We start from the raw sequence: 27,041 nt of genomic DNA, 5'->3' as shown, positions 1-27,041 counted from the left end.
GGTTTGCCTACATTACAAGCGGTGCAGCCGGCGGTCATGAATTCTTACGGAGTTAGCCGTCTAGATGAAGAGCCAGTTCGTCTTGAATGATTGAATCGATGTTGTGGGAGCCTCGCAGATAGAGCAGTGATGCACGATCTGCGCCAGATAAATGCATATTTATCTTGGTTAGCTAGAAACCATGTTTTGCCAAAATACGAAATTATGGAATCCCTGAATAACATTGACACGACAGGCTCTCTATCGGTCAGAGCTGGAAGAAACCAATTTTTCATTTATATAATGTCCATTTTGTGCAACACCCTCATAATACACCATGAAGACAGATGGCTAGAATGTATTGAAGCTTATGTGTATTCAGAGGATTTCGTCTGGCCCACTTGTACCACCAACACATAGATACACTGAACATGTGTATTCTTTGTTTTTGCAATCACCATATGTATCTATTCAGATAGCTTATTTACTACTACTACGTACTCTGCCACATGGGTATTCACACGACCATTAGCGTTGAATAGCAGATAGTACGTCAGCATCGCGCTAAGTATTCTGAGGCGAGACGCAGTAAAACAACCTGACCAAAAAGGTTCGAGTGTCCATTTTTGCGTGGTCCTGTAAACCGCAACGCTAAGATGACCGGCACAATGAACAGAGTAAGCCAAAGCAACCCAAATAGCTCATTCATTACTACCTAAACCTATTCGCCTCCATTGTAAATTCATTTGGTGTGTAAATGGTACATCCTCGCTTACTACCTACTGGTATCGCTTACTACCGTTAGCAGTTTTTTTACATGCGAAAGTATAGCGGATATACAGCATGAGCACATGTGTACACTGTTCATATGTATACATGTGGCTACATGCAAACTATAGTGCCTTTGTTGACACCTGGTGACAAAAACGAGAAACCCAAAAGCCAGTTCAATCGCCGGCGTTCAATCTGAAAAACGGGAGCAGGCGTAAAGAAAACGCGAAAGAAAGATTGCCATATCAAAAGCACCATCCACCTTCATTGGGACATGTTGGAAATGTACTTTACTAGTAAAGTAGTTGTCAGATGACGAGCTTGTCAAGCTAGTTGTAGGAGTATGGGGCTACACCCTTACACAATCTGTCACAATTCTAAGATCAGTAGAATAGGCTCGAAGACTCTCTGCTAATTTCTTCCAGGATATTTGAGCATACAGCATATAACTGTTCTTATTATTATTATTTTGACCACAGGTTAAATTACCGTACAGGTAGATAGTGACATAATTTTAGTAAAGCGTACATTCTCTCGACCAGTAATGAGTTACTAACGCTGAAGAATTGTTACGTCGCAGTGTTTCTCATCAGAGTGATATCCATACTACGATCGTTATTGTGAACTTCTTCAGAGCGCACTTTCATACGAAAGCCCTGTATTTGGCTACCGAATTTATGAACAAACTCTTAAATCAAATCTTGGTTAACAAATAATTGTTTTTACTAGTTCTACCCGACATCCAACTATAGTTTGCACAACTCACATGTGATGAAGGACAAGCCTCCCTCACTGAACGGCCATTTCTCCTTATCTGCGTATTCCTTGTTTCCTTCTCGATCTTTTTCTTTTACTCTACTGTTCACTCTCTTTACCTACATGCACGAACACGAACACGAAAAATTTGCAATCTCAGTCAACGTATATGACTCGACGTATACGATGTACAGCTCGTTATAGCAATGCCTCTCTCTCCATAATATAGACAAGCTCGCACGAGGGGTGTCAGGCAGTTTCCGAGTAGTTCACCGTGTCGCGCTTGATACAGCCAAAACGGAGACTATCCTATCCATAGATGAGCACCTTACTAGTCCGTATCAATATATTAATTCGATAAATTTACGTTCTGTTTGTTTATTCATGTGGCAAGAGGCGTACCGCCGATCGTGCACCCTTGGCGCTGGCAAAAGTAGTAGCATTCGTCGAGCGACAGCAACAGACCCCGGGTCGGGACTCTGCGCGGTTACAACGACACAGAGTGACAGCAACCTGTCAACGACGCTTGCACCTAATTCTGGTGACAACGATATTGCCGATCGTTATAATGGTACTGGATATACTGGTATTGGTTGTTACCATTGTAGAGTCGACCTAGCAGGCCCATACCGCATGGTGATTTGACAGCTTCTCGGGCGAGGCAGCTACGTCAGCGGCCACCGCTGATGTGACTGGTCCACGCCTCTTTTTCTCTTTCCTCTGTCCCGGCCTTTGCCGATGCTTTTAATGCCGTATGCTTTTCTGTCATTAGCCGGACACTCCTGTGGACAGGAGCAAATAAAACTGCTGCTTGATAAATTTTTGTATTCGTGTATTCTACGAGTACCGGCGCTCAGGAAACGTGGCTAACCGATCTGTCGGGCCGCTTGGTTTGTTGTAGTAGGTCCTTATTCCCGACCCCTGTCTCATTAGGTGGCTCCGACTGCAGTGGTCGTACGACTCGACAACTGCGATAAATGGAAGTGGTGGGCATCAACCTTGTCTGATCTTTCGTCCTGCTACCCCTGACAATCTTGCTGGGTAAGTCTCTTGCACTCTGCACTGACGTCCTTTGACTCTCAAACAAGTGTGCCCCCACTCTAACGATTCGATAGTCTATCTTCTCTAATCCCCGTAGCTTCAGTACGTTGTTTTTTAGCGAAACGACGACAGAAATAGCAACAGCAGTGACCGTATATTAAAATCAAAAGAAACATGTGCCTCTATAGCCAGTAACGCTATGCGGTGTTAGAATTCGTGGAATGGGCGAATTCTTTGATGGCCTGCTGACAGTTAAGCAGTGAGTTAATCCGTAAGTGCTTGTTGCACATGTCACCTGACATAATGACGCTTTGATCAAGTGTGGCGCTAGTCCAACGTGAGCTAAAACGGGCACCAAACCCATACTTAAAACACTGACCGAGTCTATTCGACTCACCGCGTACGCCCAAATTTTTCCTGAAACATATTCTTATTCGTATCTTCTTATCTTTCGATCCAGGACTGCTGTTCATTCTCCATGCTCAATTAACGAAACGACCATCTCCAATGTAGTCAGCCATTAATCAGCACTGGCTAATGGCACTGACTACCGCGCGCAGCGGCTGACCACAACAATGAACTACTGCACGGAATTACGTGAACGCGCAGCAGCAGTAGCACCGCCGCTGCTACTGATGCGAGGTAAGATGCTAAACAGCAAGCCAGCGCGTATCATGCACAGCAAATTAAAAGAAGGAATCGACACACGTACGGTCTACGGAAACAAGGAACGCGAGGGAAGCACCAACAATAAGAACACAGGATTGCATCACGAGCGGCAGAGATCGTTTGCGAACGGAAGCTCGCGCGAGTGAGGGCAAACAGCCTGCCCCGTGCAAGAGCAAGAAGCAGTCGGCAAAGTGGAAAGGGCGAAGAGATGAGGTACTGGGAAAGAGAGGCACAAGGGTCTAGGTTGGGTTAGATTATGTGTCAACGGCTGTGAGGGCAATAGGTAGCAATAGTACGGCACAGCCGTGTAGTTAGACTGAAAACTTTGTCAGTAACAACGGCGATGAAATCAATGTAAAAGTGTAATGTGGAAAGCAATTGTAACAACAACCACTTCAAGAAAATCAAGCTAAACGAATAGATCCTTCATCAAAAAAAAAAATACCATGTGTCGAATTATTGGAAATTGGTGATAGTTCTCGAAAAAGTAGCGGCAGAACCTAAAATACGCCGCTGAACGTTGTTAGTCAACAGGTGCCGATGTGACATTTAAGAACGGCCCTAATCAGCATCAAAAGCGAACGGTAACGCTAGAGGCCGCGGAGGGTTCTATCTCGTTATCCTCGAGAGGGGGATCTAAAATTTTCACACACCTCCAATAAAAATAATCACGACAGTATCGGCAAAATGCTCAATTGCAGCCTACATGACTAGAAAAATAGCATTGTCCTGAATGGAAAAGAACGTTGATTCGAGGCAGCTGTGATGCCGAAAACACACATGGTCGTCTCTACCAGTCATCACGATATAGAGTCAATCGCGTATTTGCTGGGTCAGTAAGTAGTCATCATGACACGAATATTAACACTTTTTTTAGTAGGCTCTTAAAGTTGCTTGCGATTTCGCGTCCTAGCACCCTTAATGTAGTGCTCGACATAAGTTTGCATTACATCATGTCGATGAGTCCGTTGACTATTGGCCCAGGTACTGTAACGGCCTAAAATTCGAATTTGGCGGAACAATTCATTGCTAATGAGTGTATAGACTCACGTGCATTGCTTTATTTATGTGCGACGCTCGAAAAAGTTGACCAATATGACTATACAAGCAACACTTTGGAGTAACACCTTATCACACAACTCGCGAAAGCAGTCTTGAAACTTTAAAAAAAATGCCGTGCCCATTCTCCTAAATATAGATGATTCTTAAGTTTAACTAAAAAATAGCTGGCTTGCATCCTGTCTTATCTCTACTTGTCAATATCAATATGAAGATTTACTGATACATGCCTGCGCTGCGTACCTTTGTCGATCGACTTGTCTCCCCGACATCGACCATTATACCGTACAATCTCAAGCGGCTTAGGATCTTTCACCGTCGATGAGTCTGATCGATTGTCCGTCTCTCCCATGATCCTTATAAAAGTATTCATTGTTTATCAATTGATTTGAACGTATCAATAGGACAAAGTTAAATTCTCGATTTCGACAGCTAATCAATATTTTCAGATTATCCTCTGACATAATAATCATTAGTTTATATACATATATATAAATAAGACGATACAAGTAATCGGTATAGAACCTAAAGGTGGATTGTCAAGAATGCTCGAACTTATCAAAAATTTCACAAAAAGGGCAGTGATCATAAAGCATGTCAAATGAACAAATGAACGAATGCAAGCGATATACGTATAGACTCTAAAACGTGTAGCAGACCTATGTTGTAGATAAAAAAAAAAAAGTAAAACACCTAATCGAAAATGGCAAAAAATCAGATTAAATAAAAAAAAAACAGATGCGCTGCTAAAAACATGAAACTCCTCGGAAAAACCGTCCGTCGGCAGCCCGTTGATCGCTTCGCCGTATTGTGGAAAACAAAAAAAAAAAAAAAGCCCACAGATTACCACGTGAATCTAGCAGAAGGGGTACTAGATTTGATTTCAGTAAGCAGCGTATGTTACCTTGATGAATGCCGCCAACAATAAGCGTGGCTATCTTCCTCCGATCAAACAAAGGGCTAATTGCCAAATTGGCTATTAATTATCAACTTTAGAAAGTTACAACTTTTTGCAGCTTGCGGCATTTATCTTGTTTGCACTCTTCTCTGGTGTGGCCTTATAGCTTACATCGAAAATACTACACGTTCCAAATCGACGACTCATAGTAGTAATCAAATAGTAAGCAAGTAGGTAATCAATTAAAGTATAGATAAAATGCCCGTCTTGATAATAGAAAATCTCGCTTTGCTAACCTCAAACAGCCAATAATCACAACTTGATTTACCCAAATTGCACGCAATGAAGAGCAATGCTTTCTTTCAGTTAAGGTTAGAATCACACCTGAGCGAACCGCATGATTAATACAAATCCTCACTGCAAGGCAGAATGACACCGATGGCCGTAAAACAATACCATGGTCCGTGCAGTGATATAGTCCGAACACACCTACATGATATCGTGGCCTGAGTTCAACATGGACTACTTATCATTGCTAAGTGGATATGGCCAGTAGACAATGAGGAATAGGCTAGGATGAATAGTCGTGACACCTGCATAACGATGTCGTTATTTTCATCCACTTCGGGAGGATTAGTCATCAGCCATGACTGTCATCCGATTGAGATCCGTTTGTTTCTATGTATTCGGATCGTATTCTGAAATCATTTCCATTCTTAGAAAAACCTACCGTTCCATATTAATCATCCAGTAGAAGGATTTTGTTCCACCATTCCACCAGCCTAAATAAGCAGGATAAGCCCATTGAAATTTGCCCATTCAGGTTTATAAGTCATACTCAGAAAGCATGTTAGACTATCGATGAAGGATGTACTGAACGAAATCAATATAAGCATTATATAATACTTGAATTATTGTCCACTAAGGCGAACTCACCATCACCCAATCTTATTATTGATGAATGGAAGACAGCCCCGTTCTTAGCAGTCTACTGATGGAGCACCTGGCGACGAGCACACACTGTTAACCGAGGCCTGTACCGTAAATTTTTGCTAATACAACGTAGGCCGAGGTTGAGGAGCTTTACCATCAGTTGCCGTATTCATTGAACCACTGCGATCAGCGCCACAACTTCAACTGAATCACATCCAATGTAAAATTCCTATGGTTAGAACCTGAGTTAATTAAACGATGGGCCATTAATCAGTACTTGATATTCACATCTACGACATAGACGTACAATCACATTGAAGTCGAATACATGAATCTTTTTGTACGGTTAGTGACAAGAACTCGAAATATAGAGACCTATTACGCGTATTATAATGGCCGCATCATTTGTGAATAGCTAATCACGATGGATATAGTCGTCATCAAATAAAAAAACTTTCCGTGATGCACTCGGTTCTTACGTTGCATATTCACATTAATGTTCCAAAAATCACCGACATCGATATGTTGTTAAAAGCTTCGATGGGTGACAAAAGTCTGGGGCTGGCTTACGAATGTGATTTCGTGAAAACGCAACACACGCCTTCTTTCGTCGTCGGTTGGAAACAATGATACATATAATCTCCGACTAAAATTCGATAGAGCTGGCGTAGTACGTGTCTAGATTTTTAAAACTGTCCTGTGAATCCCGCGCATAGTCAAACACAATGAATAGAAAGATAGGGTGCCACTTAAGCTACCCGCATTAGGCCTATTAATTTGGTTTTCGTGTCCATTGAGGCGTACGCGGAGTAAATAAATGGCGGACCATTTATTGAGTCTTGTCTACATAGAGGCGTAACTGAGTTGTGTGATTACGAAAATAGATGAGCTTCCAGTATACTCGATATCTCTCATCATTACCTGGATGACAGGTTTTTAACGCATGCTGGTAGGCTGGAGAAAATTAGTAAACAAACATATGGAACTTGTGAAACACATGTAGGTACAGCCTGTAAAACACATGTAGGTACAGCCTTGTAAAATACAGGCTGTACCTACATGTGTGTAAAAGGCAATATAAGCTGGACTAAAATATCTATTTGAGTATATGGAGGTGTTATTATAGGATATCAATAGCTTTGTTGTTGTTGTTGCTATTGTTGTTGTAAAGTGATCTTCTCTCCACGTTATAGTGAAGAGTTCAAAAAGCTGAAATGCAGCTTAAAATTTAAAAAAAATACAGATATTTGAAGTTAATATTCATACCTGTTTGAAGGGAACACTGTCCTGAAGGCATATAGGTCTGCAGTTTTATTACCTTGGGTTTGCTCCAATAAATTTTTGGTGAAAGAAATAGGTTATAATTTTGTGTTAAAACGTGCTCCCCTACACCATAGTAAGTTCTGATCTGTGTTTAATTTTAACATGTTTTTTTTTATTTCTCCAATCTATTTAAAGGCGATAACAGTAAAAGAATTAGCTAAGCCTCGGCTGCCACGCAATGGCAACAACTTGTCCGAAAAATAGATTTATGCATTTGGGTTGACCAACGATTGGATGAAGATGGTACACGTCGGAAATTGCGAATATTTTTGAGCTAGATTAGCTAAAACGTGTTCTTCTCTGATAACTTATAATTAGCTCTTTTACTGATAGCTTTCTACAAGAAAAGGAGAAGTCTAGTTGAGGCCTCATAGACGGAAATATCTGCAGTAATGCAAAGTTTTCAAATCATTGTTTATCAATAATGTCTTGTAGTGTTGGATCAATTAGGCGTTACAAAAAAGATATAAGCATTCTCAACTTAACTACAAACTTACCGTCTCTACATAATATTCAGTAATTGCCAAAAACCGTCCAGCCCGCTGTCACTCTTCCCGTGTGCTGAATGATCTGTCTTCTACTCAGGACTATTGTCTTGTTCGTTATTTGCTACTTATTACATCTACATGTTGCGTAACACATAAATCAACCAGCAAGCCTGTCAAATTCAATTATATTCAGAATTTTTCGGATGAAGACGGTTAATTGATTTTTCTAAGTCAATACGAGCTTGCCTCTATATGCGTAGAACCATTAATTGAGGACAATCGAACCGCGTTTACTTTTCATTAGAGTTGAACCATTGCTTGCACATTACATATTTATAGCGAAAAAAACTTGAACAAGCATGAAAGAGATTCATTAAAAGTAACGTTTGGTGTACTATATATACAGGAACACTGCATATTAGGGGCATAAAAATATACCTACGAATTAAGCCCTTACATACATTATGCCTGTTTCACATATTTCACCTGACATGAGTAGACTAGGAAGACGAAAATAGTCGATCTTTCGTGATTTTATTTTGCAACGACCAAGTTATGCTTCCACCCGATAAACCTGTGATATCTGATCAATATTACACGTACACCTCTGATAGAAATTCAGTATGGCCGTAATACGAAAAAAAACGATTATCACATTTAATCAATAAGTTCATTTTAGTGTAACGGAATAATTAATTACCTATATAGTAAAACTAATAGGGCACAAACATTAATTTTTGTCAAAATTAAAGCTAATCATTATTTAGGTTTTGACTCCCTTCTTCTAGGGGTGGAGGTGAGAAACGGGCTTATCGATCGGCAAACCTATACACCGATTGTTGGAAATAACCGTGAATTAACTTCTGGTCATAGCCTCACCGTTGCGTAGTAAAGTAAAAAAACTTAGATGTTTTTGCCGAACGTACCGATATTATTTTTAAGGTGGCTTAGGGTATTTCGTCATAAGCACACGCCTGGCTAGCTCATGGGCATTGTTACAGGATTAAAAAAAATATTCCTGTATTTGTCTTTCATCGAAGGATATTCTATAAGTTCTCCTTGGGTATTAATTTCCACTTCTTCTGTTGTTCCTTCCATATCAAGTGAAAGCAAATCCTCCGGTTCGGCTACAGAAACAAAGAACATCTTGAAGTTTTGGTGTTTCGGAAATGCACAAAAGCGATTACTGCGCTAAGAATATTAGACCTCCCTAAAAAGGCACAATCAATGCATAGTTCGTATCACAATCAAGATTTTCAGGTTTCGTAAACGTGTGTATAAGGGCATTTCTTCCTGCTTGCAAACTTCTTGTATATGCTGAACAGCGTACTTGAGTTAAATACAATATGCAACACCATATTGCCGTTGCATTCAATTATTTAATAATTAGTGTGCTATTATCGAATACGGAGATAAAATGCATGATTGAAGGAATTTCTAGGCTCCTTTTTGTCTAAAAAATAGTGTATATTTAGAACTAGAATCAATGATGAATTCACTGGACTGACCCCGGATGGTCCTACTGAATGGTCCTACGTGTTGTTTTCCTAGGTGAGCCAACCTCGAGATCCGACTGTGTTACGCTAGACATCGCCGATTAGAGCGCAGAAAATCTAGAATAGAACATCTTAGGGCTTGCTGACCACATATGGCATACTAACTGATCTTATCAAGCGATATCTAAAACCAAACGGTGAAAACAGAGTATAGGAAGATACAAAAGGAGTCTAAATGAAAAGGTGCTGGAACCTTTCAACACATGGGGGTCAGTTGAATGTCACGCGATGATCGAGAATTGAAAACTTAGGGAAGCAAAGCATGGTCAAGGAGAGCACAGTAATAAATGCGCATAGGCAGCAAAGCCATTTACACCTCTGTATGCTGAGACCTGTATCCTGCGGAAAGGCAATTGCAATTTGTCTCCAGTTCAGGGACTCTATTTTCCATAATCTATGCAAAAACTCGTCGTGAAGCGTAAGCAACAACAGAGTTATGAAGAATGCAGAGGCACGCTCGATAAAGAGAATCAGCTAAAGACATGTAGCATCTCTAGGGATTGCCAATCTTCTTTAGTGTAGCAGTACGAAACGGCTATACGAATAAACTCCGGTGCTATGATAGGTCACGCAAGTGTTTTGCCTCGAAAACGACCGTACTCTATATCGTGGCAACATTCACTAAAAGAAATATTCGACTCTGATGATGGAATTAAGACTTACGTGTGCCTCCTATGAATATTAAGCCTCAAACAGGATTTTTTCTGCGGAATGTAACCGCTGTAGCTCGGGAAGTCTGATATCGAATTGGTTAAAAAAAAGTACATACATTGTACATAAGAAAGACATATCAATATTAATAATCACTGTTAACACTTAGCTATTGAATTTTATGTATAATGAAGTACCCTAACGAGAATGGCTTACATATGTCGTTCGTCATTTATCTCTTAGTAAAAGGAGGCTGCATGTTAATAATTTGATTGCCCGGAGACGTGACTAGACAAGTATGCTGAGTAAATATACACAAAATAAAAATACCCGTAATTTATCCGTTATCAGCTTCTAGCAGACATCGTCCTTTTGATAACTAATATGATTCTTGGAATATGAGTCACTACTTTTATTGATATAAAGCATTATAAGGATTTTTAACAATGGAATAAGCCAGGAAAACGTTTGCTAAACCGAACTTATTAAATTCAGAAATGATCTCTTCGACCCCTCGCCAACAGCAGGCATACTCTCGGTTTCCGTGCAATAGGGGTGTAGCAATTTCTAGAAGCGTCTACCAAATTGAATTATGTATGACTAATGAATGGTTAAGAGCTTGAAGGTAACTGTGTGTATTACATCATTGCACATTACCTCAGCATTGTACGACATCCCGAATGAAGAACTGTAGTAGTACCGCTGTATAAAGGTACATGTATGCCGCCTTTTTTTCTATGAAACTCTTTAAACAAGAACATGCCAATGGATTTAATCGAAGTGTGACTTTTGTTTCACACTGCCAGCTTCTCAGTTCGTATCACACATTTCAACCGGAAGATACTTAAATTTTAAAACGGGTTATATCTTTCGTAAAATTCCTGCTTCATCTGACAAAGGTAAATGACAACCCCCCGAGTATGTTTTATGGCATTTTCACAATTCAAAACATGTTTTGCAGGATTTGGCTATTCTTTAGGTTGTGCGTTTTCATGACGAAGCATACCGGACTGATATAACAGCTTATTAAAAACGTCAGTAGCTTACTGTTTTTCAACCAATCCTTACGCCTTTGTTGAAGACCAACGATGTCTCCGGCTCATTTGCTGCTGGACCCCAATGTGAATAGGCAAGAACTGACAGAAGCTGGAAACGTGTGCTCCTATATGATTTAGGTTATACGATATAGAAGCATTAGTTGACCCACAAGTGCTTCACAAACAATTTTACACATCTAAAGTGGGCCAAAATTCGATCGGCTGTTTGCTGTAGCATGCATGCGTTCATCCTCTGCTCTTGGCATCGAAAGGAAACCAGTATTTTCTAGAACACAATTAAACATTTGTTATGGTGGAAAACAACACGTGCTTTCCGTATTTTGAGCGAAAATAGACTATATTGCAATCTCTTCGACTTCAAAAGACTCGTCCATATTAAAAAACTTCCTTTTTGTCTAAAATTGACGATTTGTGTTCAAGGAAACCGGAAGATCTTCCTCTATAGAGTTTAAATCTTAAACTAGAGAATTAATGAGAAATGGCCTTGAAGTTCATTTTTATAGCCCTGGACTTTTAAGGCAGAAATCAACGGCCGTTTTGAAGCAGAACATTCTGATTGTCAACTAGGTCTGTTACCTAGATAAGTTCAAACAATTAGTCTTCTTTATGTTTTTCGCTCTTTCGATCGTTTTAAACTTTTACATTTTGCGACTTTTAGTCTCCTATTAGCTCAAAAATGAATTCCACTATAATTTTGTGTATGTAGCACATTTAATCGACACTTTCACGACTTTATACCTATTACTATCGCTCAAGTCTCCCACTACCTGTGAATATGCGTTTCGCCCTTTATATGCACCTATATCGCTTCAGGTACGGTTCCTATTTAAATGTTGTTTGCGAACTGAAGAGTAAACATTTTAAACATGACTAGTTAGTAGTTTAGGCTAAACTGTAATCGTGGTAAATAGTGATTATATAGAATAAGACCGACCGGAATAACACTTCTAGCACATGCAAAAATATTTCCTTAAAATATTTAGCCTTGTTTAGACACAATTTTAAAAACAATTCAAAGAGAAGTTCCCACTTGGGGTGAGTATTCTGTATATATAAATACACTATTCTTACACAAAAGTTCCTTCATCTACGTTACAGTTTATGAATAATCGGATCTATTGTTTAGATGACACATACGACATAAAAGTGGTTCGGTTTAGTTTTGACGATATTGGCAAAACTGTTCTTGATTATATATCTGATTTAATCAAATTATTGGAGCTCATATGGATATTTCAATTTTAACATAACTTCGTAACTTTGAATGATTACTCTATGACACTATGGGAACAATTCTATCTAACCCAATGCAATCTAGTTTGATTGCATTAGCAAGGTTCGATAAGAAAAAAAACTATAAAAGTTTGCTTTAATGGTAAAGTCAGTCATGTTAAGGCTATAAAAGTTTGCTTTAATGGTAAAGTCAGTCATGTTAAGGCTAAACTTCACCAAAAGACAAAAAACTTTGTTATTGTTCCTCTAATTTCCACATAGCCAATTCGCGGTCGTAGAATGAACATGACAAAACGGTTCTTCCATCCCACCAATCTATTCCGTAGCACATTGATTCATGTCCAGTAAAATGCTGCTTAATTGACCAGGTCTCTTTGTGACAGTCTACGACGAAAGCTCCGGCGTGCATTGCTGCCACAGCTAGAAGCCGGGACTGAGTCGGGTTAGTTTTTATACGCCAGACCCCACCCCCAGTATGGACTTCTTGTATTGAATTTTGAATCATCCGTAGATCGAACTGATAGAGTTTATCCTCGTACGTTCCTACTAGAAGATGCCCTTCATTCCACGGATCAGCTTCAATCGTCGTAACGCCGCTTTCAAAACGTCGAATCACTCGCGAACCACCGTCTGAAGTCGTTGTTTGCCTAAGTTTAGAGTCGTCTCCGCCTGTATAAATGACCTGTCCATTGTGCAAAACAGCCCAGATTTCTAATTGGCTCACAGCGTGTTCTTTAATAAAGACAAGCGAACTCGCTACATTAGTCAGCTTGTACTCATGAAGTATACCGGAGCTAAAAGTCGCTGCGATATTAGGCTCAAGGTTGCTTAAACTAACTGGGCTCCATGACACCGAAAGGGCTAAGCTTTTATTATTCGACTGCTGTAATCCTAATGTAGCTTTATCTTGTATTTTTACTTGATTATCATGAGTAACATATCCCAGTCGAATGGTTCCGTCGGCTAAAGCTGCAGCGAAACATTCGTTTCCATCATCTATCATTACTGGCTGGTCTTTTCTAAACTTAACGTCGAGAACGCCAGCAGGAGCCTCACAGGTCGTTACCAACTGGAACTTATTACCGTTTGAGGTAAACAGCGAAAGCGAGCCTAACCTGATTTGCTCGGCCCTATCCTGAAGTTCGTACGTGCCAACTAGAAACCGTTTACAATCACTGCACATAGCGATTGTGTCGCAATTAGCATGCATCCTTAGACGATCTAGAAGTATAGCCATAGCGTAGCTGTAAAGTGGCGTTGATGCGGATAATTTCCGGAGAAAGTGGGTCGAGGGTGAAGGATTCGATTATATTAAAGCGATCTGCATTTGATAAAGGAAGAAAAATTAATTATGATAGCGGCATCTCAGATTTAACGGGCGCGCTCGTTCCTCCACCATCAGCTGTTCCGCTCACAGAAGAATGCTTATGGTGTGTTCTGTCAAGGGAACACTCAGTCAGCAGCGCGGGCTCTTTTGAACAACCGTACTGCATTATGTTGTACTTAAGGACATAGGCCCCTGCTAAATTTCGCGAATATAATTTAAGTAGGTGTTAAATAAAAAAAAAAAACTAATACAGGCTTGTTTAAATGAAACTCCAATTATCGCAGTGACTGTTTACTGTAGGCCTTTCTTGCTTGACTGCTGCTTCATGGTGGGGTTGTAGGCGATGAAGATTTTTGGCCCTCGGAGAATGATGTCTTTTTAAAATAAGCATTTACTGTACTTCCTTTTAGAAAACTTCCGACTAACCTACTTTGAAACGAAACTAACATACTGGCTTTAATAAAATGAAGCATAAAGGTTACGGAATATACGGAAAAAATCTATATCAACCGTAACAACTTTCATATTTGAAAAAAAAACAGAAATAAGAAGTTCGTGATATAAAAATCTAAGGGATCCTTATAGCCGCTTGTAGTACAAGGAGGGTTTTCTGCCTCGACTACTATTTGGCAAAGGTACGGAGTTTTAAATAAAATCTGTAGAATAGGCCTGCGTTACTACTCTTTTTTTTTACTCTTTTTTGGGCATTCCCGGTTTAATAGTAATCTATATTATAACTATTAAATAATAAATTTGGTAGTTATTTACAAGCAAAGCCTATTGAAAAAATAGCAATATCAATTTTTTGCTAGTCTAAAAAATATTGTTTAATGAATATTCTTACTATGTAAACGGTGCCTGCCATTTATAGTTGTTCCAGCTATATTATTTGCTTAAGTTACAGCGGTCACGCGGATAATATTAAAAATATAATTTAAATTCCGGCGCGACCCCTAGTATGAAGTCTCTTTTAATGAGTAAAACCAGTACTCATTGACTTCTCTAGAAATAACATTGTAAATTTTCTAGTTGACAATTCTTTTAACCAAAAATATGTATCGAAAAAGCTTAGCATCTGTTGAAAATTATATCGCACTGAAGTGTAGGTCAGAATATATTCAGCTTAGATTTGCTGTGAAGTAGTCAGATTGGGATGTATGCTATACTGGCAATGTTTTTTGCTCAAATCCCTACATACGTCGTACCAAAATATATACTATTTGCATTAATAACAGAAACCTGTTAAACGTTATAATGTACACTTTATTTAACAGATGCAGTTTAACTGTATCAATAATATTGCACGCATCGGGATAACAAGATAGTCGGATAGCAAGTTCTTCCTTTATTACTATATACAGTGGATTTGGCTGGGGCGTTATTTGAATTGCACACAGCGCTTGGGAGGGACGTGCGAAACGCATGGAATAACCTCACAAGCCATGTGTTACACTTCTCTTAATAATACAACTGATTCTGTATGCGTGAATGCGTGGACAAATTGTAAACAGCTATCTAAAACAAGTAACTAACCAGTTAAAATGTTTATGAAACCTGTACCAGAAATAATTGTGGATATAACTAAAGGCGGCTAATGCACACCAACCCTAATTGGTTGTAAAAGAAACACTAGATTTCAATGCACTAGGCAATGCATTAGTATTACGTTCAGCTGTCGAAAAGCACAAATTATAGATATTAGCTTTATTGTATGAGAAAATATATGAAGGTGTGAAAATAATCAATACTTTGACACTTGTCTATATAAAAGTACCTACACGCCAACTTGCTTTTACATTCACACTCACGAACACCAAACCATTTTTGTCGACACTCGTATTTTCGTAGAAGTGCATGTCTGTTTCCAATTATTGCTACATAAGAGAAGATATTGCTTTATAAGAGACAGGTAAGGAGAAGAAAACCCTAATAGACGAATGCTCATCACAGGGACCAAGCTACTGCAGACACAGTATGATTATGTTAAGCTCATTTAAACAATATCATCTAAATTTTTGTATTCCATTGAAGTTTACTGTTGTGTATCGGTACGAGCGAATGTCAATTACGGTTATAATCGTGTAACCTAGTTCCCCTTGATAATAGAAATATATTTAATAAAGGTCTCTACTATGGTTAATAAGCTCTGGTCACCCTCGTATTGCAAGTTGCCACATTCATTTTTCGAAAGTATGTCTACAACAGTTGCAGCCACTGCGCGTTTGACTATACAATAGTGCGGCTTCCATTTAGTGTATCTGCAGAACCGTACGGAGCAGACAGTCGCATAAAAATATAAAGTACATAGGTATATAGGAGCAGCTTATGAGCTTACACGTGTAAGCGTATTCTAACGAGTGTGCTGTTCAACATTGGTTTTTGCCGGTGTTTTACGCGCCAAGACCGGAAAAACAAGCCACATAGATAATCTTCAACGATGATTAATTCAAGAAGCATTTGGACATATATAAGATTGTTATAAATTCTAATTTGGCTGATTAAAATAAAATGTAGTAAGAGGTTTCATAGCGATGTGCCGAAGTCGACGACAAGTGGTTCACTTGACTCCACCTGAATATCGACGAGAGCTTGGTTCAGTAACGATGCAATATCGTCTACTTGACGAAATTCCTGATCGCTCATAGCCGGCCAATACAGCACCTTCGAGAGATCCGCTTCCTTAATTAAAAAGAAACCCGACAGGACAACAGCAGAACTATCAACATTTTGTCGTATGACTTATTCGTATATTAGTGACGATAAGTTGTGAATGCGCAGAACAGGAATATTTGTCAAACCTACTAAATAGCTTCAATAGCTAATTTTATAATTTATACCTGTAATAAGCATAGCCGGGCTTTCTTCTGGTAGGGGGTGCGAGAAAGCAATTGATCCACTTTATAGTGGTATTGTCGACCCCGTTGGGTTGTTTCCGAACTATCCATGTAGTGTCCAAGTGATGGGATGTTTATTACATGTCTGTAGCGAAAAAAGAAATATGTAACCACCGTAAAATAGGAGAAGAACCAATTTTATGAAGGTTCACAATATGTGCGAAAATTAAGCTCAGGTAGGTCCACAATTTAATCGTAATCAAACACTTATATATTTCTAACGAACGAGTGCTAAGCTCACTGTGTTATTATTCTTTTAAATATTAGAATATTAGAATTAAAATTATTATTTTCTTCATTTATATCTTTATATATATCGATGCAAATTTCCGACGTAGCACGTATTTTTCTTACGAACAATAATCTACCAATATTCGTTATTGTTAAGAGTGAAAAAAAATGAAGCTCGCTTACGCCATCGTATTTTGAAGGATTCGGTTCAGCTCACTCGATTCCTCGTCTTCAATTTTATTCGTCGATCCGTAGCTTTCACTGAAGATTAAGTATGAACTTATGTTAAACTTTAGAAGTATGGCTAAATGGCGCAAACCTAATCGAGTGCGAAACATCCTATGTTCATAATAAAATATATACAATGTTTTATGACGTACATCTAATTTTTTACAATGTACGTATCATGATCAGTGTACTCTAAATACCTGCATTTCGTTTATTCGTAAAGTCCACCACCAAAGTCCACCACATAAATTTATTGATTATTTATCAAATTTTGAATTGTGTGTGTTAGTGTATATAATGTTTTGAGACAAGGTATGCTCTTGCAATTTAAGTCAAACAGTGTAATATAAATCTTGTAACTTTTGCAGATTTAATAAATTTTGTAAATTTGTGGACAGTCATTGTAATAAAGCCACAATAACAGGATAATTGCCACAATATTAAGATATTATTGTTATTATTTTGTCCCTTTTCAGCCTTCTTCTATGCGTTAATATGGCGTTATAACCTTGTAATAGGCGTAAGGAAGGTACCTGTGTACGATGCTGTCATTCTAGGTTGGTCTGATAGTTTTCAAGAATCACTTACTGGTATGACTGTTGGATCGATCCGGATGATACAGGATTTGGCAAAAGTCCCCGCGTATCGAAGTTTTCTCCCTATAGGGAACAATAAAAGAAAATCCAGAAGTAATATCCTACTGCATAGTTTAACTAAACAGTAATTTTTGTACAATACAACGTATGTATGCAATAATCACATAGTTTTGTATATCCAGACTAGTACATATCCAGAAATTTTTATTACAAATTTACTAATATATTTATAAAGGTAGTAAAAATCATCTTTACTTACTCAGCAAATAAAGTCAATTGATAAAAAATGATTAGCTTTATGAAAATAGTTCATTTTGATTTATTACAGAACTAAATAATGGAGCTGAATTTCTGAAACATTCTCTAAAGTTGCAAACACTTTCATTCAACTATTGTAAATGGCAGTTACTCTAAAAATGAAAGCTTGTCATTCATTTTATCGGAAGCGATGTTTACGGCACATACTCCAAAATAATCGAGTGTAGCTATGGAAAACCTTGTATTAAAGCAATATTATCTGCGCAGGTGGGTGGACACGCTTAGTAAAACGATGGTTTAGTTCTGCTGCCAAGCATGGTGCAATCTTCTTAGGAGCGGTATTTACTGGCACACTTGGAAACAAACCGCAAAATATCCCATTGATGGTCTGGTTTCGTGAGCAAAATTTTGGTCAGGAGAAATTGAAACCTTCACCTTTGCCGATAGTACATAACCTGCTTTTAGAGCACCCGCATCGTCATTCTCAAAGAAAAAAGTCGGTCTGAAAATAGATTCGGCGCAGTGCAATTTTGTCTTTATACCGTAATTGTACGGCATTCTATGCTTTCATCTCTCTGGCATTTCTGCAGCTAAACCAAGTGCACACTTTTCCGAACGCCACTCGAAAAACGACTAAAATAATAAACTAAATAAAAGAGCAGGATGTAAGTAGGCCCATCTAGTTTGGGAGAAACCATAAAATGTTACGAAAGCAGGCCATAATAACGCTGATTTGGTCTTGAGGTTTGCGGAAATTGATTTTTTTTTTTGTGGGCAACTCGAGCCAGCTGACCCACGGCTGGCCGTAACGATAAGATGACTTTCATATTTTAATCCTTCCTGTAACGGCTGTAATCTAGCACCCGCTGCAACAAGCTTTGTACTGTACAGTACAATGCGACTGGTCGACAATAGGATTCGCCCCGTCCTCTCCATGGGCCGATGATAGCGTTCAGTATCGCTGCTTCGAATGTTATTACTTACCTGAGCATCTTTATCTTCGCCACAGCAACAACAATTTCCCATTACGCTGCCTGTTTCGCTTGTCTCGCGGCGAATACGCCACTACATTTATTTCACAACGCACAATAGGCTAGCGAACACGTCCTAAGTTTGGCTTGGATTTAGCAACGCAGCATACGTACAAATGGATTTTTGGTTACGGAAACATTTACCGATACAGGTCACGGGGCCAGTTGAAAACAATCGAACCAACTCCCCGACCGATGAAAAAGGTGAGGGCGAACCAAAACAAACGTTACTAAATCCTGAACCGCTCTTCGCAGCAATGAACGTGAAGGATAAAGATTTTAAATAAATCGCGCGAATACTATCAGATCATACATGTGAAAAGTATAGCTTCATTACTACCTGATCATAGAATGTGTACATATTAGGTTTACTGTATATAAGAGCTAATACCTATTTGACGATTAAGCGTATAACCGCACATTAGACGATGAGCGTTTAATCGCCGGCAGCGTCGTCTGCTCAGCAAATGGGTTCTTTGTTATGAGTGGGGTGAGGTGACCGTGTTCTGCACGTTTCTATGACATGCGGCGACTTCTACAAGTTTGTAGAGTTCTTTTACAGAGCTATCATCAAACGAAGTATCTCCATCGAACTGCAGGGTAAGATCAAGTTGAGTGCTTACAACGCATTCTAATCTGTTTTCAGGGCTGTCTTCTTTCTTGTACTTTTAAGCTAAACTGACCGCGCGAAGCTTGCGTACGCTTCAAACCGCGCAGGAATCTTCGAGATAGCCTGAGCCTGCCGGCAGCGATAGCGGCGGAATTTGGACGAAAGTGAACTATTCTGCCGTTAAAAAGGAACTGTATTTTGTTGACAACTTGCCTACAAATCTGTGCACGTACATCTGCGAGAAACAAACCGATTTAAGTGTGAGGATAGTTTATCTTCCAACTGGACACCTTCGTCTACCTTTGCGATGTCTTCAGCGGCTTTCCACGTTGTGAAGCTTACCCGAGCACCAGGAAATCGACTGCTTTGGAGTTTAGCTCGTCCGATTCAGGCACGGCCCGTTAGTTCTGTAATACCATCAAAGCAACAACCTTTTGAGCGAGGCCACATCAGATATTGTCCATCCTCACAGATTCTGCGTAGTGCATTTAGCACCGCAGCCCCAAGGGAAAACAGCCCTGAGGATGGCTATCATAATATTATTGGTGACAGCGAAAAAGCCACGGGTCCTGAAGGCGAAAAACATGAATTTCAAGCTGAAACTCGAATGCTGTTGGATATAGTTGCAAAAAGTCTATATTCCGACAAGGATATCTTTGTGCGCGAGCTTATTTCCAACGCTTCGGACGCACTCGAGAAGTTCAGGTATGAGCTAATTTCTTGTCTTGTTGGATACGTATGAAATTAACTATAGTGGCAATAATAAAACTGGTACGCTTTTAACAAATGCTTAAATGAGACGTATGAGGTGAATGAGTTTTGGCATACAACCACTTCGTTTTTGACATTCCCTAAAAAGTGACTTTCCTTGAAATGACTGTAAAATTATTTATGAAATTGATTATTTGGGACTATTCCAATTTCTAAATATGTGCGACGTAACGTGCAGGTACCTTCGATTGACGGAGCTAGCCGACGACAAAGTCGCTCAGGAGGCTCCCTTGGAGATACACATTGCCACCGATAAACATAGCCGAACGTTCACGATACAGGATACGGGTACGTTACTAATTGTGCTAATAATAAGTTGAAAAGAGGTAGAATGAAATTTAAGTTCAATTATATCTACACAAAATTCGTTTTTCATTAGGCCTATATAAGCTTATAAGGTAGTATGCTAAAATCAGTAATAAAATAATAAATTATTATATTTGAAATACGGCAATATACAGATTACCCATTTGACACGAGCTCTTGTTTGATTAAGGAAAAAATAAGCTCTTATTGAAAATGAACGATAATAGCGTACTATGGACGAACATCAATAGTGAAAAAAATAGGTGGATCCAACGCCGACACCAGCTCGAATAGTATTTTCAGCCCACTACTGAAGCGTTGACTTCTGTGTCAGGTATCGGCATGACTCGAGAGGAGATGATCGAATGTCTGGGAACAATTGCGCGATCCGGCTCTAAGCAATTCCTCAAGGAGAACGCAGGGAAGGCCAACACAGAGTCGATCATTGGTCAGTTTGGTGTAGGGTTCTACTCAGCTTTCATGGTGGCCGATAAAGTTGAAGTGTTTTCGAAGAGTCGTCGCGGTAACAAAGCATACAAATGGACTAGCGATGGCAGTGGCCAGTATGAGATTCAGAGCGCTGAAGGCGTACAGGAAGGCACAAAGATCGTTTTGCATCTTAAGGCCGACTCGAGAGAATTTGCTGATGAAGATAAGATTCGTGAAATTATTCGTAAGTTCAGCAACTTTGTAGGCAGTCCTATTTACTGCAATGGAAAAAAAGCTAACCAACTTCAGGCCGTGTGGCTTATGGACCCCAAAGAGGTGACGAAAGAAATGCATCGGGAATTTTTCAGGTAAAAACTGGAGATTCTATCGATAACTGTATTTTAGGGCACTGTCAGATATTTTGCACAAAAATACTTATTTGTAGATTACCGATTCTTCGTTCTATTAAAAGGTTAGAACGAATTTGTTCATCACCAAAATATACTCATAAGTAGTTAAGTTGATTTTTCAAAAGGCGATCTGGGGTACCGCCACGGCGATTCCCAATAAAGCAATAGTAGGTATATTTTTAAACAGGCTGCATTTTTTACAGGTTTACCAGTGGATCAATGGACAGTCCACGATTCACGCTGCATTTTCGAACTGATCTTCCGTTGCAGCTAAGCGTGCTTCTCTATGTGCCTGACAGCAAACCTGGCCTCTTTGAAATGAGTCGAGATGCCGAGAGTGGCGTGGCCTTGTATTCCAGGTTAATCCAAAAAACTCTAGCTTAAGCCAGCAATTAACACTGACAACGAACAGAAAAAAATCATGAGAATTTTTTTTATATTTGTTGTATTAAACATAAGTAAGCGCATGCGATCTGCAAAGATCCCATTGTCTAGGGTTTCTGAAATTTTAGATGAACTAATTGTATGTACTATGTGGCGTTTCATACGGTCTGTCTTAATATTGTATTGACCTTGTTCAACGCATATTAGACACATTTTTCTTGTATTTGTTTTGCAGAAAAGTGCTAATTAAAGCACGCGCAGAAATTCTCCCTAAATGGCTCCGATTTGTAAAGGGCTGCGTTGACTCGGAGGATATTCCTTTGAATCTCTCCCGAGAACTTCTCCAGGACTCAGCCTTAATTCGCAAGATCCGCAGTCTGATTACAACTCGACTTATCCGACTTCTGCAAGACAACATGAAAAAAAATCCAGCCTCATATGAAGAATTTTACGCCAGCTATCAAGTGTTTTTAAAGGAGGGTATCCTTGCATCAAACGATCAGTCCGAAAAAGAGGACATTTCTAAACTGCTACAATTCGAAAGTTCGACGCTAGGGGCCGGCGAGAAGACCTCGCTATCAGATTATATCGGCCGTATGAAAGAAGGTCAGGTGGACATCTATTATCTAGCTGCGCCGAGTCGGCAACTTGCCGAAAACTCGCCATATTACGAGGCTGTAAAGAAGAAGGACGTCGAAGTTCTGTTTTGCTATCAACCGTACGATGAGCTTGTACTAGTTCAGTTACGCCACTTCAAGTCGAAATCAGTTATCTCGGTCGAGAAAGAAATGCGACGTGATGCAGAAGCCGAGCCTGTGATAACTGAAAACATGAAACAGCTATCAGATTGGCTAAAGTCTACGCTGGCCTCAAAAGTGCACAAGGTGAAGATCACGGGTCGCCTGAGCGAACATCCATGTCTCATATCCGTAGAGGAGATGGCTGCCGCGCGCCACTTTGTCAAGACGTCATTAGCACAATTTAGTGAAGAGGACCGATACAAATTGTTGGAGCCAACACTCGAGCTAAACCCGACTCATCCGATTATCTCGAAGCTTGCCACACTGAAAAATTCGAATCCGGATCTAGCCAAAAGCCTCGCCGAACAACTACTTAACAATGCAATGGTGTCTGCAGGTCTTGTGGATGATCCACGTACAGTGACGATGGGCCTTAACGCCCTACTTGTCAAATTGCTTGAGAAGCATTGAAGTCCTTGGCTTTCATTGATATTAAGATGATTTTGAATAGAAATATAAGTTCAATCACATTAAGCCATAGATATATACATGCAATTGTACAATACCGATGACAAATGATGCTTGTAGATGAGGCAACATGAATTATTGAAGATTCATTATTGTTAAAGACGGACGAGAATAGATATCCAGTTTTAGCTAAATTAAATTTTGTAGTATCATTATAACGCGAAGTAAATTGATTTGTTCTGAACCCGGAGGTCTTTACGGAGAAAAAAACGTTAGCACAAAGAAGTATCTGCTTTTAGTAGTAGCCATTATGTCTCGCTGCTTCTTAAAACATTGGTTCGCTGAACTTAAGATCATTCCTACTTTAATATGCCAGATGAACGACTTCAAAAAGGATATGATGAGTTTCTTGCGAAATAGACTTTAATATAGAATCCTATGATGGAGACTTTTCTGAGCCTGTAAATACGTCTTATTTGCTTGTCAAAAAAATAAATAAATTCTTACATGTACTATTTTGTGTTTTTATTTTAGGAGCCTGAAAAATGAGGAAAATTTCCGAAATCAGGGACCTGTCTTTGAAAAATCGTACGAGGTAATTTCTACATCTTGCTCAAATCATCTCTCGTTTGTTATTTAGTATGAAGGGGACGCGTGATTTCATGGCTGCTCATTCATCTGGTATATTCGATATTTTCCCCACGTTTCTACTATTGATTCAATTCGAATGTTATTTAAATTTGCTTACAGTTAATATGTTAAAGCAGCGCGTCTGTCATAGGTTAGTAACGGAACTTGGGCCAAGAGAATAAAGACACTCACACGTCCTGAAGTGTGTAGATAGCCTCTTTCGGCCAAACGGTAGAGATTACAAAGATACACTAAGAAAACATCAGTCAATGCTTAAACTTTTAGCAGTATATTTTACGTTCAATGGGATTCATGACAAGTCACGAGTGACACAATTGTAGTTCTGTGTAAATAAACCTATTATTGTTGTATACCGTTAAATTCCTCATTTACCGAAAAATAAACTAGTATTTGTCATTCAGATAAAAAACATTTTCTGATTTGCTTAAAAAATTTGACTCAGACGTCACCTGAAAGAACGGTGTGGTCTTTTGATGAATGTAATTTCAAGTTTCAGTTCTTGAAACCATTTGTATGTACTTCATCTCCGTCTTCCATCTAACTAGTTAGCTCTCAGGTAACTACTAGCATTAATATGATCTAGAAAAAAGTAAACCGTAGGAGAAATAAAAATTTATCGTTGATAAAGTAGGAAAAAGACATCTAATTATTAGAAACTTGCTGGGTTGATATCAAATCATGTGCGTATTGGAAATATTTTGGTATCCATCTTTCTATTCTGTATCTTAGAATCCCAATTGGGGCGAAGCTAAATAAACACTAAAAATTAGTGGAATCAAGCTTATTGTTATACTTGTCTAAACATCGTGTAGAGTTAATCAAACTTCGTATCAGATTTACCCCTTTTTTCGGGTTCAAGTCAAGCCTTGACCGGTCGTTTCACTTTCTTGATAGCATGAATAACCAAAGTTGATTTGTTTCAACGACAACTCGACAGCTTGGGCAACGCATAGATCTCGACTTTCGGGCTCTAGCAAAACAACGTATGTGGGCAGAGTAGGGCTGAAATCGACCCGAACTAGATCTAGGACAAAAAGAGCTTGATATTGACGGGCATCACCAGCGAACATACATGATCCTCTATTGGACTATTGCAGGTAGACATGTCATTGTTCCCTCAGGAACGAATTCGAAATTTTGGGATTATTGCTCATATTGATCACGGCAAGAGCACACTAAGTGATCGTTTTCTAGAGTTCACCGGCACCATTGGAAAATCTGCTCAAAATAAACAGGTACGATTGTGAGAAGGTATTTTCTTAAGATAATGCCAACATGGACCTAGCCAGTTTTACTAAGACTATGATGCCACTATTACTTCAATGTCAAGGTATTAGATAAGCTGCAAGTTGAACGAGAACGTGGAATCACCGTCAAGGCTCAAAGTGCTTCTATGATATATCAGCGGAAAGGTCAAGCGTTTCTTCTCAACTTAATTGATACCCCGGTAAGTTCAGAATAGCTATTTATTTATATTCTTATTTCTTATATTCCAGCTAACTTCCTAGTTGCATAAACAAAAATACGCGATAGAAAACTACCGCCATGGATGTCATGAAAATAATGTGGTAATTGTTCTAAAAAATCTCTCTCCGGATTTTACTTATAATCCAAACAGTCTAAACGTAGCGCCTATGAATCATCAGTAACAGTAAGACTCCTTCAAATTTGAAACTCGATTTCTTGCAAAACCTTCCATGCTGTAGGGTCATGTTGATTTTACCTACGAGGTTCAGCGGTCCCTGTCTGCTTGCCAAGGTGTTTTGCTACTGGTCGACGCCAACCAGGGCGTGCAGGTACGATGCCTTTTAGTTAGTATTTCTAGTTTTAACACAGATACAGATATTACATTGTAGTCCTTCGAGCATATATTTCATAAAAGTATATCCTATAAGTTATATATATATATATATATATATATATAACTTTTTGCTAATATTCAACTAACGTACCCAAATTATATGAACTTCTAATTTTACCGTTTTCTAGATAATAGGGTTTATCTAATGTGTGTATGTGAATGCTACACAGGCACAAACGGTGGCGAATTTCAACCTGGCTTTCTGTGCTGAACTGGAGATAATACCCGTGTTAAACAAGATTGATTTGCCAAAGGCTAATGTGAACGGCGTAACTGAACAAATCCACAATCTATTTGGTTATGACAAAGAGGAAATTCTAAAAGTATCTGCCAAAACTGGGCAAGGAGTCGAAGATCTACTTAACGCTTTGATTGATAGAATACCACCGTGAGTACCCTTTACTTCCGCTCTGCTTTACTTTACTCCCCATTTGCGTTGTAATTTAAACTGAAGTATTTGCCAACTAAAATCTTTAAAAAACAAAAAAATATATGCATATCTTACTAATCAAAGTATTCTATTAAATTTATACATGGTTTGCATTCACCTTTTGCTACCGACCTTTTTATGCCACTTACTACGTTGCATACTGCCTATCATTCTCACACACATTTTTCAACACTAGATTTGTTTCCTCCGTCAACAAGTTTTCGCTTTTCTAACGTCAATGTGTGACACTATCAGTTCCCTTGCTACAATGTGCAATGTGTTTCCTAATACGCGACACCCTTAAGATTAACAAATAACAGAGAAGAAGTTTTTCCTTAGCTACACATGCGTATAGTGTATATATCGATAAATCATATCCATTTAACTTAACATCTAATGTAATAGTCCCATAGCTGTAGTGAGTAGCCAAAAAGACGAAAACATTATTAATAATAATAGTAATAAGCGGGGTTTCTTCTTTGTGAGACGAGCGATTCATAGGCCCAAAGGCAATCCATCAGCTCCATTTCGTGCACTACTTGTTGACAGCTGGTATGACAAATATCGGGGTGTTGTCATACTCATTATGGTACACGATGGCACTCTGAAGGTCGGCGATCAGTTCCGGTGCCACCACACCGATCAGGTTTACATCGTACGAGATGTCGGAATTATGCATCCTGACGAAACACCTACAAAGGAGCTGTAAGTAAAACCATTAAAATTTCACTGATTATAGGGCCGTTCTGATAATTTATTGAATCTAACTATTTTTATTTATTTATTGAGCGTGCAGCCGAGCCGGTCAAAGCGGATATGTCGTAGCCAATATGCGAGTATCTACCGAGGCGAATATTGGGGATACGCTACATAGCACTACTGTGAAACCAGAAGACGTCGTCACGCTGCGATCCGCCGACCGGTCAAGGCCTATGGTTTTTGCTGGTTAGTTATGTTATGCTACAAAATTTCTTTCTTTCCTCCAATGCTTTCTAATGTAT

At 39.1% G+C, this 27,041-nt stretch overlaps 5 protein-coding genes and 1 long non-coding RNA gene across 9 annotated transcripts in view; 3 read left to right on the top strand and 3 right to left on the bottom strand.

The window, feature by feature from the left end:
- The window catches only part of LOC111261786 (alpha-1,6-mannosyl-glycoprotein 2-beta-N-acetylglucosaminyltransferase), a 53,161-nt gene extending 51,558 nt beyond the window's left edge, over positions 1 to 1,603 (bottom strand). The window contains exon 1 of the mRNA XM_086968870.1: positions 1,517 to 1,603. The gene's annotated coding sequence lies outside the window, so the exon portion shown is untranslated. The remainder of the gene's footprint in view (positions 1 to 1,516) is intronic.
- Positions 1,604 to 2,260: 657 nt separating this feature from the next.
- Positions 2,261 to 17,670, top strand: LOC111261842 (uncharacterized). The gene is made up of 3 exons (XR_002681241.2): positions 2,261 to 2,547; positions 3,008 to 4,048; positions 17,572 to 17,670. It is a non-coding gene; the product is annotated as an uncharacterized LOC111261842 (long non-coding RNA).
- LOC111261797 (diphthine methyltransferase homolog) lies at positions 6,215 to 13,846 on the bottom strand. The gene has a single exon (XM_022835588.2). The coding sequence runs from the start codon at positions 13,650 to 13,652 to the stop codon at positions 12,651 to 12,653; it is 1,002 nt and encodes a 333-aa protein (XP_022691323.1). The 5' UTR covers positions 13,653 to 13,846; the 3' UTR covers positions 6,215 to 12,650.
- Positions 14,985 to 19,185, bottom strand: LOC111261802 (ragulator complex protein LAMTOR1). The gene is made up of 5 exons (XM_022835602.2): positions 18,934 to 19,185; positions 17,684 to 17,754; positions 17,051 to 17,128; positions 16,580 to 16,721; positions 14,985 to 16,421 (listed from the first exon to the last, which is right to left on the bottom strand). The coding sequence occupies exons 1-5, from the start codon at positions 18,973 to 18,975 to the stop codon at positions 16,266 to 16,268; spliced, it is 489 nt and encodes a 162-aa protein (XP_022691337.1). The 5' UTR covers positions 18,976 to 19,185; the 3' UTR covers positions 14,985 to 16,265.
- A 267-nt stretch (positions 19,186 to 19,452) lies between these two features.
- Positions 19,453 to 27,041, top strand: part of waw (Translation factor waclaw) — a 12,269-nt gene continuing 4,680 nt past the window's right edge. For 2 of the 4 annotated variants that reach the window (XM_022835749.2, XM_022835739.2), the window contains exons 1-8: positions 19,453 to 19,580; positions 23,633 to 23,693; positions 24,847 to 24,984; positions 25,080 to 25,196; positions 25,456 to 25,545; positions 25,781 to 25,998; positions 26,527 to 26,745; positions 26,837 to 26,985. In XM_022835749.2, coding sequence (XP_022691484.1) covers positions 19,504 to 19,580; positions 23,633 to 23,693; positions 24,847 to 24,984; positions 25,080 to 25,196; positions 25,456 to 25,545; positions 25,781 to 25,998; positions 26,527 to 26,745; positions 26,837 to 26,985 — 1,069 coding nt within the window. In that variant the 5' untranslated portion in view covers positions 19,453 to 19,503. The remainder of the gene's footprint in view (positions 19,581 to 23,632; positions 23,694 to 24,846; positions 24,985 to 25,079; positions 25,197 to 25,455; positions 25,546 to 25,780; positions 25,999 to 26,526; positions 26,746 to 26,836; positions 26,986 to 27,041) is intronic. The other 2 variants (XM_022835729.2, XM_022835723.2) reach the window with 2 other exon arrangements.
- Trap1 (TNF receptor associated protein 1) lies at positions 19,638 to 23,610 on the top strand. Its single transcript, XM_086968855.1, has 5 exons — positions 19,638 to 20,295; positions 20,540 to 20,649; positions 21,002 to 21,464; positions 21,710 to 21,865; positions 22,126 to 23,610. The coding sequence occupies exons 1-5, from the start codon at positions 19,898 to 19,900 to the stop codon at positions 23,099 to 23,101; spliced, it is 2,103 nt and encodes a 700-aa protein (XP_086824981.1). The 5' UTR covers positions 19,638 to 19,897; the 3' UTR covers positions 23,102 to 23,610.

The sequence above is a fragment of the Varroa jacobsoni genome, unplaced genomic scaffold (genome assembly GCF_002532875.2).
Source record: "Varroa jacobsoni isolate VJ856 unplaced genomic scaffold, vjacob_1.0 scaffold_64, whole genome shotgun sequence".
NCBI classification, from domain to species: Eukaryota; Metazoa; Arthropoda; class Arachnida; order Mesostigmata; family Varroidae; genus Varroa; species Varroa jacobsoni.
The sequence above is the reverse complement of the archived record's forward strand: the minus strand, read 5'-3'. Positions and strand labels throughout refer to the sequence as shown.

Coding starts and splice junctions, on each gene's coding strand:
- LOC111261797 (XM_022835588.2), bottom strand. CDS start 13,652: ATGGCTATACTTCTAGATCGTCTAAGGATGCATGCTAATTGCGACACA.
- LOC111261802 (XM_022835602.2), bottom strand. CDS start 18,975: ATGGGAAATTGTTGTTGCTGTGGCGAAGATAAAGATGCTCAG. Junction 17,129..17,683: donor TCGATCCAACAGTCATACCA/GTAAGTGATTCT, acceptor CTTAATCTTCAG/TGAAAGCTACGGATCGACGA. Junction 16,722..17,050: donor ATCCTTCAAAATACGATGGC/GTAAGCGAGCTT, acceptor TTTTCGCTACAG/ACATGTAATAAACATCCCAT.
- Trap1 (XM_086968855.1), top strand. CDS start 19,898: ATGTCTTCAGCGGCTTTCCACGTTGTGAAGCTTACCCGAGCACCAGGA. Junction 20,296..20,539: donor GACGCACTCGAGAAGTTCAG/GTATGAGCTAAT, acceptor CGTAACGTGCAG/GTACCTTCGATTGACGGAGC. Junction 20,650..21,001: donor GTTCACGATACAGGATACGG/GTACGTTACTAA, acceptor CTTCTGTGTCAG/GTATCGGCATGACTCGAGAG.